The 13743-nt window shown below is 41.9% G+C and overlaps 1 protein-coding gene across 9 annotated transcripts in view; it reads left to right on the top strand.

The window, feature by feature from the left end:
* DPY19L3 (dpy-19 like C-mannosyltransferase 3) overlaps positions 1 to 11834 on the top strand; it is a 34713-nt gene extending 22879 nt beyond the window's left edge. For all 9 annotated transcript variants that reach the window (XM_088671831.1, XM_035119292.3, XM_035119293.3 and 6 more), the window contains 4 exons: positions 2433 to 2515; positions 7923 to 8055; positions 9147 to 9305; positions 10123 to 11834. In XM_088671831.1, the coding sequence (XP_088527957.1) occupies positions 2433 to 2515; positions 7923 to 8055; positions 9147 to 9305; positions 10123 to 10293 (546 nt within the window). In that variant the 3' untranslated portion in view covers positions 10294 to 11834. The remainder of the gene's footprint in view (positions 1 to 2432; positions 2516 to 7922; positions 8056 to 9146; positions 9306 to 10122) is intronic.
* The last annotated feature ends 1909 nt before the right edge of the window (positions 11835 to 13743 follow it).

The following is a 13743-nucleotide window of genomic DNA, read 5'->3' as shown; positions in this document are numbered from 1 at the left end:
TTCTTTACGCCTGTGAAAGGAGACCTGTGATAATATATTCTGTATCAATACAAGTTGGTCCAGTTAAACTCTGTCACCTCTTTTGAACAGTACAAGTTACACTTTCACAAAAATGAAACTGAAAACCACATTCTATTGACATCATAAAATGTGCCACCTTTATGAGCTTTACCTGGGCCCAGAGATTGGTCCCAAGGACCTGCACTCTGGCTTGCTGCAAAGAACCATCAGATTGCCAGGTACCATGGATAGGGCGCTTTCAGTGGTGGACCCACGTATTTGCAAGTTCCCTCCCACACAAAGTTCATTTAGAGTGGACCCTCATCGGTGGTTTTTAAGTACAATGGTACCTCGGGTTACAGATGCTTCAGGTTACAGAGACTCCACTAACCCAGAAATAGTACCTCGGGGTAAGAACTTTGCTTCAAGATGAGGACAGAAATCGTGCGGCGGCAGTGGAAAGCCCCATTAGCCAAAGTGGTACCTCAGGTTAAGAACAGTTTCAGGTTAAGAATGGATTAAGTTCTTAACCCAAGGTACCACTATACCACTTTTTAAAAACTCAGCCTTTTATCCTTATTTGATGTTGTTTCATTTGCTCCTGTTTTAGTTGTTTGATATGTTGTATTTATTAATTGCTGTAAGCAATTTTGCCCCAAAGACAACTTCTCCAGTCAGACTGCCCCCTCTCCTCACTCCAGGCCATCTTTCCATTTTATGTCATTTATTAGTTTTAGTATTTTAAAATTGTAAATCTCCTTGTGTGCTTTGGTGGGAAGGTAGTATATAAATACAACACACACACACACACACACTGGATACAAATACATTCAATAAATAAATCTCATTCCTATCATTGGATAAATATTTACACGGATAATTAAACATATAACTTACATTCTGCAAGAATTGTTTTGTTTTCTGAACCTGTAGGTTTTTTCAATCCTCAGTTGAAAGGCTCATTACAAATATACTCTGTTTGCTACATATGAGCCATTTTTAAAGCAACAAATGTTCACTGTAGTACTCTTTACTGATTGGTGTTTTAGTTCACTACACTTTTAAAAATAGAAACTGCTGCAAGATGTGTCTTTTTTTTATTTTTAGCTCTCGCTTGAAAGCAAATGGTGGCACATACCAACTTTTATGCATAGATCTCTAAAGATTATGTCATGCAGCACCAGGCTTCATACTGGCTGATGAATGCAAAGGTTGCCCTCTCTCTTCTCAATAAGCAGACCAACTAGTGCTGTCAGCTCTGACAGCCTTAATCAGCTCTGCTGGGGGAGACAGAAGGGTATGCCTCAATTTAGTCCTACCCAGACCCCTTCCAACTGGTGATCAAATCTGACCAGCTCAGTCATCTTTTTATGCACATCAAAGCAGCGTGCATAGAACCTGGGGCACTGGGTGCCCTTTCTGCCACCTGCCTGTGGGTTCCCCTCTGCTTCACCTTCCCATCAAAACCTCTCTCTACACTCCCTGAATCCCCTCCAGTTTTTGCACAAGCAATTCCAGTCAGTTATGTCCTGAAACTTTTTGTAAGTAGCATGTTGTTTTCAGTAACTAGGTTGAACTATCTTCTGTGGATACATTTTTTTTCTTAAGCAAAATATGCATTAGCTTCCCTCCTCCCAAACCTGTGGTGGTTTTTGGGAGGGATTATAACCTAATCTCGAATAAGCTAATGAAAGCTTCTTTAGAGACATGTGGTTGCTGTAAGTCCAGATACATTGCTTGAAATATTTATTTGTTCAACTTCAACTGTGGCTTAACCCTTTCCCTGCTCCCTTTTCTCCTACTCCCATACAAGAACGCATCCCAACCATCTCCTTTTCTCTGTGTGACATTCTGGACATGCTTTTGCCCTTGCAAACCCACATCTGGAACCCCACAGGGAGAAACATGGCTTCTGGGGGTGAAAAGCAACAGGCAAGGAAGTGGGTGAAACATCCCCCACTGACCTCTTGCCATCATGCTTTCCATGAACAAAGCAGCCAGTGGGGGGGGGGAGGTTTCAAAATTAGTTCATTTTTTGGGGTGGGGGGTTGTCCTGTCACTTGCTGTCATGGGAAATCACTTTTCCTTCAAGTGGCTAGTGATTTGTGAGATCTGTTTTTGGACACAATGAACAGAACAGCATCTTCACCTGCAGTACATCTTGCTGCAGCCTCCCAGCTTACTGTTCTATGTGTAGGCCTGTTTTAGTCCATACCGTTCCCATTTGTAATGTTTTAAAACACAAGGCAGCTGCTGCTGAGCAGAGCAAAATACCTGCTTCTTCCTATGACTGGGACGTCAGAAAGGTTTTCCCACTCATGCTCCAAAAGCAGCCATTTCTAACTGCTACAGAATTGAGCTCCATCCCAGTATTTGACATGTGGATTATTCTCTGTACTCCCCCCCTCCCCCCCGTGTGGTTTTTCTTCTAGTTCTGGCCTGGTGTGATGGCTGAGCTATCGGAGCTGAGGGAATTCTATGACCCAGACACAGTGGAGCTGATGAACTGGATTAAGTAAGAGGATTTTTACTTTATTTAAATTAGACGCTCTTTAGAGTTAGCTGATGTTCTTAGTGTTGCTGCTCTCTGGTTCCATCAGTGACCTATATTGACCAATTCCAGAAAGCAGACAACATAACATGGAGAAGCTTTTGGCCTGTGGTTAGTGATTTCGTTGCAATCGCTGTGCACAATTCCTCTTGACTGCAGCAACTTCTTACAGGTTTTGGCTAGAACGTAGATGGCCAGCTTCATCATCATGGGCGGCTGGAATCTCCCAGGCAAGGTGCTTGGAGGCTTGAACCTACACACGCCACTGCATGGTAGCAACTGTCTCAAGATCCTTCCCAGATGGGTCAAGCCCTACTCATCTCTTGCCCTCCACAACTAAACAACATGGTAGGCACCACTCCCAGTACAAAGAAAAGATACTACAGAGGATTTTCACAGGTGCTTAAGTGATGTGTCCTCTTTTTCTGAAATGAGGCCTCTGGAGTCCTCTCACTGTGTGCTGGGAGGAAGTACCTAACATGTTATTCAGCTTGGGTGGGGTGGGGAGCTGTACCCATTCCAGCAAAGCTTCCTGGAGTTGATGCCATTATGGAGCATCAGAATGGGGTGGGGGGGGGAGGCTTCAGCCCACCTGCACTTTGGCTTGGAGAGTCCAGTCCTTCCCCCACCCCAACTGCTATGTTGGAAATGGCCCCCAACATGGCACCAGATATAGGCATTTAGAGACCACAAGATATGACTGGATGTGACCTGTGGGCCTCCTGCTTTGTTTATCCTTGACCTGTAGTTTCCTCTATAAAAAGTGGTGCTGCGGGGGTGGAAGACTTTGTCAGCGGGATATGTTTGCCTCTTACAGCACTGCATTGCTGCTTCTTTTTTTACCTTTTTTCTTTTTTGGGGTAGGGTTAACAGACAGTGTAATTATTCATGAGTAAATAGGTAATATAAATCTTCACCACCATTGTGAATGCAGACCAAAGTCATCTCCATCCCTTTGCTACCATATTGACATGTTCTCATGACTAATGTTCACCAGCCAGGGGTCTTTAGTACCACTTCTGTATTAAGAGATGCTAAATGTTTGATAGCCCTGGTCTCTGGAGTACAATATGCAGTGTTTTATATATAGATTTATACATAAAATATACATGGGGCTTTGGTTTCAGCCACAAACTGGATTTGACTGGTTGCAATGAGAGCAATTTTTCACACAAGCCCAGAGCAGAGAATACTAAACTGCTGCTTATCCTCTTTTCCTTTTAAATCATGACAGACACTTTTTTTTTTGTTTGCTACTTGGAATTTATTGTGTCAAAGAGCGAATGTTATGCACGTAAGGAGAAGTTAATTACTTTTGCATTAACAGCAGTCGACAACCAATTTATGCCTTGCACCTGAAACTGGGACTGATATGTTCTTGCCTTGTAAGCTCTTGTGTCAGAAATGATTCAGTCATTATTCATTTGGCCCCTTTAAAAGTTCAGCTGAACTTCATCTCATTCAAGGTTTTCTGCATAGGATAACTTTTTTTGGTTTTGTTTTGGATTGCAGTTTTCTACCTCAGAAAGGTTTTGAAAGCCAAATTTATCATTACAGACCATCAGGCTTTCTTAAGAATGTGTTTATCTGAAAGGGAGCACACTATTCAGTATACACAGTGAATTGTGCTGCATGCTGTACATCATGTGGTTTTATTCCCGTTCTTGTACAGTAGTGGACTGGAGCCTAAGGGCCCTTCACCACCTTGCTTCCATATTCCATTCTCCTTTACCTCCCAGTTCATGCTTTAACTGTCAGTTTCCCCCCCCCCCTCTCCCTCTCTCTCTCTCTGTGTGTGTATTGCGGATGTTTTGCACAACACTGCTTTTGCACAAAACCTCTGCATTAAAAACTTAAATAAAACAATTAAGATTGATTTATGATCCGCACATGTGCCTTCATTCCCAATTCATGTTTGGCTGTGGATTACTGTTTGTCTTTTTAAATTATTGTTTTTATGCAGAGGTTTTGTGCAAGAGCAGTCTTGCCAAACCTTCATATTAAAAAACATAAAAACAAATAAGAGGTTTATTTATGTTCTGCAAACGTGCCCCCAGTGTGCAGCAATTGGAAATAAGCATCATTTTGTCCAATGAAGGAACAAATGTACCTGCTGGTTCTTCCCGAGGGGACAGTTTTATTTTTAATACAACTGTTTTGTGCAAGTGCAGTTTTGCCCAAAACAGCTGCTTTTTTTAAAGGGGAAATGTAGCACAAAGGTGCCTTCAGCATCAATCAGAAGAAGCAGGTGTATGCTGCATCCTTTCGTTTGGGCTAATGGAACTAAAATGGATAGGTTGTGCTCTGATGAGGAACAAAGTAGGGGTGTGTAGCAGTGGGCAGCACTCAGTCAAACATCTAACCCCCATACTTTTCTAAAAAGTACTTCCTGGTATCTTCCTGTTCTTTGTTACTTTACTCCTTGAAGCTGCATAAGCGGCCATCCTAATTCTCTAGAAGTCTCAAAGTTCTGACATTTCCAATACTGCATTTAGAAGTGTCTTGTAGATACATTATTTGCAGCACTAAGCTCTAAAGTGGAGGAGCTCAAAATGTGCATAAAATGTTCATAATTTATCTCTTCTGATTTGACCATCAAATAAATCTTCCTCTTTAAGCATGACTTTTTGCTTTGAATTTTCCTGGAATCTTAAGCAGGGCTCTTTCCACCCACCTTCCTCCAAAATCGTACATGGAGCCCTGTAATTCCCATTAAAGCTTTCTGTTGTGAATGAGTTATTTTGTAGTAATCCTATAATTCTTAAAAGTGTAGATAAAGCAGAGGTTCCCATTTTGTATTATAGTGCTCAGTTTACCCCATTAGTTCAGCAGTAATTAACTTGTTGAAGCTTAGAGCTTCAAAAATAAATGAGATTATTTGTTCAAAATGCCATCAGGTCCGCTTGGAATGACATTTAAATTACATAATGTAAATCAGTTTGACCTGTAAGTCCTTGTCATTATTTAGTGACATTTCTTGCAGAATAAATTGTTTGCAGGTTGGGCAGCCTGGTTATGGAGCTTGGCAGAAACCTATAAAAACAAATTATCCTTTCATTTTATACATCATTTGTTCAGACATTTGTAAAAATTGCTTCGTTTTTCCATAATGGAAAAGTGTCATTTGGGCCTTTGAAGACATTAGCTGTGTAAGATTCAGGCTGAGCTTTTTAGCAGCTGCATTGGGCAATAAGCAGAGGAATTCGGTGTTCCTCTTTGCAATATGCCTAAGACCATGCTGGCTAATTGTCCCCCTCTTGTGGTCATTCCCTGGGAGAATTACCGGTACTCTACATTTCTGCCACTTACTGTTTTTGTAGTAAATGCAACCATTAAAGAGATCCAAGGGAAGAAGCACAGGTGAATACTGACTCCTCTTTTCTTCCACCCCAGTCGAATTTGTAGACCTCATCTCATTTTCAAAATGCTGGTGAAATTGCCACCAGTGGAGCCATGGCAGAATTTGACAGATCAGGAAGAATGTGCCCGGCTCTGGATAGAACTAGGCAAAACCTGACAGGGGTCATGGTTGATGACTGGCAGAGTCAGAAGTCAGCTGGGAAGTGCTGGTTCCCACATAGAATTGACTTTTACTGCTTGGACCAGTAAAACATTGGCAGTTTGGTGACCCTAATTGCTTAGGTCATCAGTCGAGGTCCTGCTCTGGGTGTCTCTGCCTTCAGAGGTTAGGTCTTCTCAGTGGTGATGCCTTTCTGATCTCATCACTGTTAACCTTGTAAGGCATCAAATTGTTGCTGTTTTCCTGGGGTTTATCTTGAACGATGCCCGTCTTTTGCTGTTTATTGCTGCTGGCTATTTAATTTGATTATGCTTAGTTTTGTGATTCAGTTTCATTATTTGTTGCATTAAGAGTTCTTTAAGCAGGGTGGAAAGATTATAAATTAAATAATTAAATTATTTTTTTGAAGTCCCAGAATACTTACCATGGATGAGGTCCCACATCTCTCATATTGCAAGAGACATAGGAAGTGCATGGGTCAACCTAAGGGTCCTCTTTCAATCTGACTTTTCAACGGGTGCTGCATTGACCCTTGGCAGAGTTTCTTCCAGCTCAGATGGTTGAGGTCTCAGCTTGAGACCTGTCTGGAATTCATCTTCCAACTTGGGCTAATGGAGAGAGATGATTACACACACGCATAACATTAAGTTCTTCTGCCGATTCATATGCTGAGACCACCTCGCTTCATGGTATTTGTGACTTTGAATATTTTAAATGTAATTATAAAATATTAAACCAGAGCAAAGAGATTTTTCAAAAGAAGCTGGCTTTAGAAGTCAAAGAGAAATTGTGACAGTTTTCTTTTTTCATCAAAAGTTTAAATGGCTTGCTAAAAAATATTAACTCTGCTGTCTGTATATGAGATTCACTTGACCTTGTAAGAAGTTTTAAAGCAGCCCTGTGGTATGTCTTGCATCGTTGCTACAAGTTTTCTCCTTTGGGGCTAAAGCAAACATTTATGGTTGTCTCTTAACATATTTAAAGTTTGATCAGATAATTCAATGGAAAATTAAGTGAGAGCTTAAATAATGTGCAATAACTTCGGCAGGTACACACAGTTAAGTGTAGAGAAATCTTCATGTTGGCAGCTTTCCAGCTTTCTTGAAATGATCTCTTCTCTTTGTTAAATTGTATACCTTCAATCAGGTACAGTATCCGCAATAACAACATTGGCATCCTTTTTCTATTGTTACTTATGGCTGCAATCTGAAGTGGGCTTTTACTAGGATGGTTGACCTAACTCTTACCTGCATGGACTGTTGCCTTAATTCTTAAGCCTATCCTAAAACCCCAAAATGAGGGCTGGTCAAAAGACATGGGGCTTGAGGGAGTTGCAGGGGCAAATAAGTGTGTGTGTAGAGATGGTCCCCTCTAGAGCCCCACAAGTCCTAAGTCTGCCTCCAATGGGGACAAAATCTGCAACTTTGGGTGTGTAATTGCCAACTCTCAGTCCTTGGTTGCTTCTTCATCTTTCACTCCAGTTGCAAAGAGAGTTGCCAGATAAAACCCACTAAAGTGATATTCCCTCCCTCAGTCTCGGAGGCACTTGCTTGAGAAAGCTATTCAGGTCCTTTTGAAAAGGACTGGGGTTTTTACATTCCTTGTCTCTCTTTCTTTAACTAGATCAGCACACGGACACGGACACACACACACACAAATCACATTAATTGTCTACGAACTAATTAATTAAAAACAAAATTAATTATTGTAACCAAATGTAGCTGTTTTGCAAGCAGAAGTGGGGATATAGGAATTTATCTTGCCTATATTATGAAGTACAGTATACAGTTTAACCTTTAGCTATACAGTTATACCAATATGATAGTAAAATCGTTCTTAATATTTGCCCAGGTCTAACACCCCCAAGAAGTCAGTGATTGCTGGAAGCATGCAGCTCTTAGCAGGCGTCAAGCTGTGTACAGGAAGGATTTTAACAAATCACCCCCACTATGAGGACAAGAGCCTGAGAGAAAGAACAAAACAGGTAAGGGAGACCTTCTCATCAGGTCCTTACAGCTGAGCCATTGGTCAGGCCTGGCATAAATTTATTAATGGGTGTAGCTAAAGGAAGCTCCATTATCTCCCACCGACACCTGCCCAAGTCAAACATATATTGCAAGGCACTCGGCAGTGATTAAAACAAAATCAGTATTAACAAAACTGTTCTCTGAGGGAACAGATGCACTGTTTGGGGGTTCTCCTTGATCCACCATTGTCACATAAGGCCCAACTTGTAAACAACAACAGCTGCACCTGGACCTAACATAATCTGGTATTGAGAACCTCAAGACTTAATTACTGAGTGTGTTCTATGCAGTGCTGCCATTAGGTCTGGTCTGGAAACTATAGCTGGTGCTAGACTGCTAAGTTTGACATCCCATCCCAAACACAAACTTGATGCTGAGCCAAATATAAGGTACTGCTGGTAACTTACCTAGCATTCTAGTAGAGAGTGTTTCCTTCCTTTATATTTCAGAAGTTGTGCATTCAGATTCTTTGGTCTTTTTCTTGTACCCATTTCTTATCCGTAACTCTGTTTTAGTCAATGCAAAAGAGCCATTCTAAGCCAGACAAAAGATCCATCTTGCCCAGTGTCTTGTTTCCCATAATGATGAGCAGGGTGCTTCCAGGAAGTTCACAAGCAGCCATGGAGGCTGCAAGCCAGTTGCCTGCCATCAAGCCATATTCCATGGTATACTTTCTCTGAATACAGAGGGCCCCATCATGACTAATTGATAGACTTCTTCATGAACTTGTCTTTTAAAGCCATCTAAGCCAGTGACTGTTACCATATCTTGGCACAGTGAATTTGATACTTCAATTTTGTGTTGCATGAGGAGTTACTTCCTTTTGTGTGTCCTGAAATATACCTCCATCCAATTTCAGTGGATGACCCTGAACTCTAGTATTATGGGACAGGTGCAGGGGACTGTCAAATATTTCCATGTTATTTCATAAATCTCTGTCTTGTGCCCCTCTTGAGTAGTCTTTTTTTTTTCCCCAACTTCGAGTAATAAAGAAATGGCGGAAATGGGGTTGGGAATCACAATTCTAATTAAATTACACTGTTTCTAGGTTTATCAAGTGTATGCAAAAAGATCTCCTGAAGAAGTCCACAGGATCCTCAGATCTTTTGGGACTGACTTTGTGATCTTGGAGGACAGTATTTGTTATGAAAGAAGACACAGCAGGGGCTGTCGACTGCGTGATCTTCTGGACATAGCAAATGGCCATGTAAGTACTGGAGCCTGCCTTCCTATTTGCATTACAGTATTTGAAGAAAACTCTGGCACAGGATCATCTCTCCCTGTAACATCCTGTGGCTTTGTAGCCAACACGGTGCACTCCAGATGTTGTTAGACTCAAACTCCCATCAGCCACAAACAGCCTGGCAAATGGTTAGGGATGATGGGAGTTGTACCAACAGTAACTGGATGGTGTCTTGATTGGCTGTCTTGGCTTAAATACACAGCAAACATAGTGTGAAATTTGCTATGAACCAGACAGCAGGGCTATTATGTCACTGGGAAGTCTAGCATTTATGTTCTGTTTGGAGTTTATAAAGAAGGCTGCAATCCTAATCCCACTTGCCTGTGAGTAAGCCCCATTGAATTCAACTGGACTAACTTCTGAGTAGACATAGTTAGAATTGTGCTGTAATCTGTGGTCAGGAGTTAGGATTGCCCATGTGAATTAATATAGGATTGAATCAAGTAAAGTACAACAGTAAAGTACAATGTGCCATACACTGAAAGCACATTTTTCCTCCAAAGAATCTAGGGAAATCTAGTTTGCCCCTCACACAGCCACAATTCCCAGCAACCTTAACAAACTGCAGTTTGTAACAAACTACAGGATGCTTTGCTGGGTGTGTGAGGTGTGTGTGCTTTTTAGGTGTATGGTGTGTAGCAGCTGTGGGCTTTTCTCTGACTATACGATGGCATCTGGTGCTTGTGCAGCTTATTATGTTTCCTTTGTATTGCATTAATTTCATTGTTTTAGAATGTAGCAACAAGAGGATGTTTGAACAACCTTGTAATTTCTGTTACAGACCATGGATGGTCCTGGGGAAAATGATCCTGATTTAAAACATTCGCCACATCCTCGCTTCTGTGAGGAAATCAAACGAGACCTGCCTTCATACACAATGTATTTTGCTAAAGTATTTCACAACAAAACGTTCCATGTTTACAAGCTCACTAGACATAAAAAGACTACATAGCTTTGCTGTGACCCCAGCAGCTCATGCCAAGAGTTTACAGAAACGGTTCATGGGGCAGGGTGGAATCATTGTACACTGGGTTAAATGTTTTACCTTTTAATTACTGTGATCATTAGAAAGGGTTTGTGCTGATAATGTTTTTGTGTGTCCAGAAAGCTTTTCTAGACTACAGAAGGCTGGTTCAGAAAGGGCTCTGGTGCAGACGCTGTACAAGTGGTGTGGTGCAAGCTCCACCCTGACATCTTCAGTGTCATGTGGGAGTGACTCTTTTGTGAAGCATGATGCCACATCCCCCATGAAAACGATGCTCAACATACAGAGAAGGGGGGTGGAGTCTGAGACTTAGTCTCACCTGCATTGCACTCAAAGCATACTTATCCAGGACCTCTGTGGACCAGCTGTTGTGTCTTTCCATCTACTGCTAATCTAGGGGAGTCTGCTCAGGGTTCTGGCTTGCTAACATGATCCTGTTGATACCATTAGTGTCTTCTTGTTGCTTCTTCGGTTATTTTCCTTAGGGTGCTTGGGAACACCAATCCAAAAACATTTACTTGGGAGTAGTTTCTCCAGATTTTTCTTGGTGCTTTTTCCATGGTTGCTTAAGAATCACAGACTAATGTTCTGATGTCTCAGCCCTCAACCCAGATCCCAGCTGCCAAAGTGCTTAGGGTGTATATACCAGTGACCTTTTCCTTTCCTAATGCTAGGACCCAGATGTGAGCTCTGTAATAGCCATCAGCAATGCAGTGCTTTTGGTAACCTTCCCTTCACACGCACACCCTGCTCTGCCTCGCTTCTCTCTCAGACAGCACAGCTCTGAGGATACTTGGCCCTCAGCTGACAAGGATGGAGCTGCCAGTCTCTTAGCAGCCACTGTGCAGCTAAGGGCAAAGTAACCCAAGAACATCCCTGCGTACAGTTTTGCTCTTAGCAGGAACTAAAAAGTGAGGGTTTTCCCTGGCAGGGACAGCTGTGCTGTTCTTGCCACAGCATTGTCTTTGTGCCATTGCTCATCCAACACCGGGTCCTTAATTTTTGCTGCAGGTTGATCTGCCCCAAAGCAAAGCTCTGGGACTAGTGTGGGTGCTGTTGCTGAAGACCATAGTCCAGCAAAAGGCTTGCGTCCGTCATTTGAACATTGCCCCCCTTCCTCATTGTATGGTACTTCTCAAGCTCTCTTGACTTTCAAACACTTGTTGCTCAGCATTCCATTTGTAATGTTTAGTGGCTGCTTGTTTTACCTGTGATTCCACACTTGATGACTGATTTTTGTGTGTGGTTTTCAAACTTCGAAGACTGGAGCATGTTGGGTTTCTTCGTTTTTCTTTTGATAATGTAGCATGTTGTGGCGTCCTGTATTTCAACCTTTCAGAGGAGCTTTTACAAACAAGCAAAATGCCCTCCATGTCCCCTCCTGAATATTACAATGTTCAATTACTGTATTCTGCCCCCCCCCCAGTGTGTCTTTTTAAGTAAGAATACCAAACCCAAGCTAAACACTGTCATGAGCTTCGTTATTAAAAGTGGTAGGATATATTGTGCTTTAAGGGAGATTTTTGCTTTATTGTATGTGACAAGTATTTACACGAACCATTTCCTCTCAAAAATCCTCCCCACCCCTTCAATGTTTTACCCCTCCTCACGTGGGCAAAAAAACCACAACCCCATGAATTATGTTCCTTATGCTGAAGCAAATAGATTTCACATTTTTGTACTTTTATGAAGACTATCAACTTTATAATGCTGTGCTTTTTTATTAAAAAAAAGTCACTGTGATGTTTTTAAAGCTAATTTTAACATTTTTATATGAGACTTATGGCACGGTTGGTTTGGAAGTATAACTTTCCCAGTCATTAACAAGTAACTTGGCAGCTGTAGGCACAATCTTTATTAACTTCAAAGTCCCATTCAAATGAATGGGAGTTGGGCAAGGCCACAATCCATCTCATTTTTCCCCTGGTGTAATAATGGCCAGTGTTCACTTCTGGTGCAAAATCTGATGGTAATCAAGTGCCTCTGAAAAAAACATCAATAGGAAGCATATTTGGCCTGCTCAAATAGTTCACGTAAGAAAATTGTTGCAATTAATTTCTAACGATGAGAAACTTGCAGAGCATCAGCTAGCCTCCCCCACATTTAATTAAATCAAGATGTGTAATGAGATTAAAGTTCCCCAACTGAGCTATGTTCCAGTTCCCAATGATTTAAACACTTTTCCCCTCTGCATTTGTTCCTTGGTAAATTACTGCAGGGCTAGATACGGTTCTGTCACCCTCACACAAAATAATTTTACATTTAGGCACAAGTGTTCATTAAATAACATACAGGATCCTTCTGCGCTTTCATCCCACCACCACCAAAAGGAAAGCAGACTTTAATCAGCTCACACTTAAATCAAACCTGGAGGTGAGCCATGGCAGGATTTTTTTTATTTTTTATTTTTTTTAGTGAGGAAGTAAAGCCCTTGAATAATTCCTACTCTGTTTCCCTTAATGAGGTTGGAGCCCACTGCCGCTTCAACATAATACAATAATAAAACATTCTAATAAGTAGTAAAACTTTAATTAAGCCTGTAGTGATGTGTGCCCGATCTTGCTGGGAGCCTGGGTCAGCAGATTCCTCGCTGGTAATGCTGCATGCTAATTCAGGATAAGCACATCCCAGGTACGGTGGAGTGAGATAAGGTTGCCCTGTCCTTTGGAGGCAGTGGGCATAATCGGCTGAGGATGCAGGCGCTCAGGGCCACTTTGCCCAGAACATTATGCACCTGTGTCCCAAGCAGCCCACACAGCCACAGTATATCAGGCCTCATCTTATTTTAAGCCTTAAGCTCGGCCAGTGTGGAGGAGCAGGCAGAGATATGACAACCTGCATGTGGTTCTGAGGTCTTCTTGCCACTGTCATGCCATATGCAAAACGGGGCATGGCCAGGTGGGCACTTGAGGTGCTGGCAGCTCACCACTCTAGTACCTGCTGCTTAACTTCAGCTTCCCCAGCAAGAATTCTGATAGCACTGCTATCTTTTTTTAAAAAAAGAACAACACTGACCCATGCACTGTTTTTCAGTATTCCCATGTCACATTTTTTATTACCAAATATGTATGATCAAATATTGCCATCTTAGAAATGCAAGCTTTTTTAAAAAAACAAAAACCTGGAGCTGTCAGTTGCCCCACCCTACCCCCCCCCCCGACCAAGCCAAATCTGCCCTTGACTATAACAAAACAGTGTGAGAAGGCAATCTTTTTTATTGGTCCAACTAAAATACTGGATGCAAGTTTTTGGGTTGCACAGAACTCTCTGGTGGGCTTAGTGTGACCTTAAGAGGGACATAGTCAGTGGAGGAGGAGGAGGAGGAGAGAGAGAGAGAGAGAGAGAGAGAGAGAGAGAGAGAGAGAGCGCTGCTACTTGGGCCATTGGAATGATGGAGCTGGAGCTGCATTAACGGTG

This window comes from Zootoca vivipara, chromosome 6 (assembly GCF_965207765.1).
Source record: "Zootoca vivipara chromosome 6, rZooViv2.hap1.1, whole genome shotgun sequence".
In the NCBI taxonomy this organism is placed as follows: Eukaryota; Metazoa; Chordata; class Lepidosauria; order Squamata; family Lacertidae; genus Zootoca; species Zootoca vivipara.
This window is presented reverse-complemented; position numbering and strand designations above follow the sequence as displayed.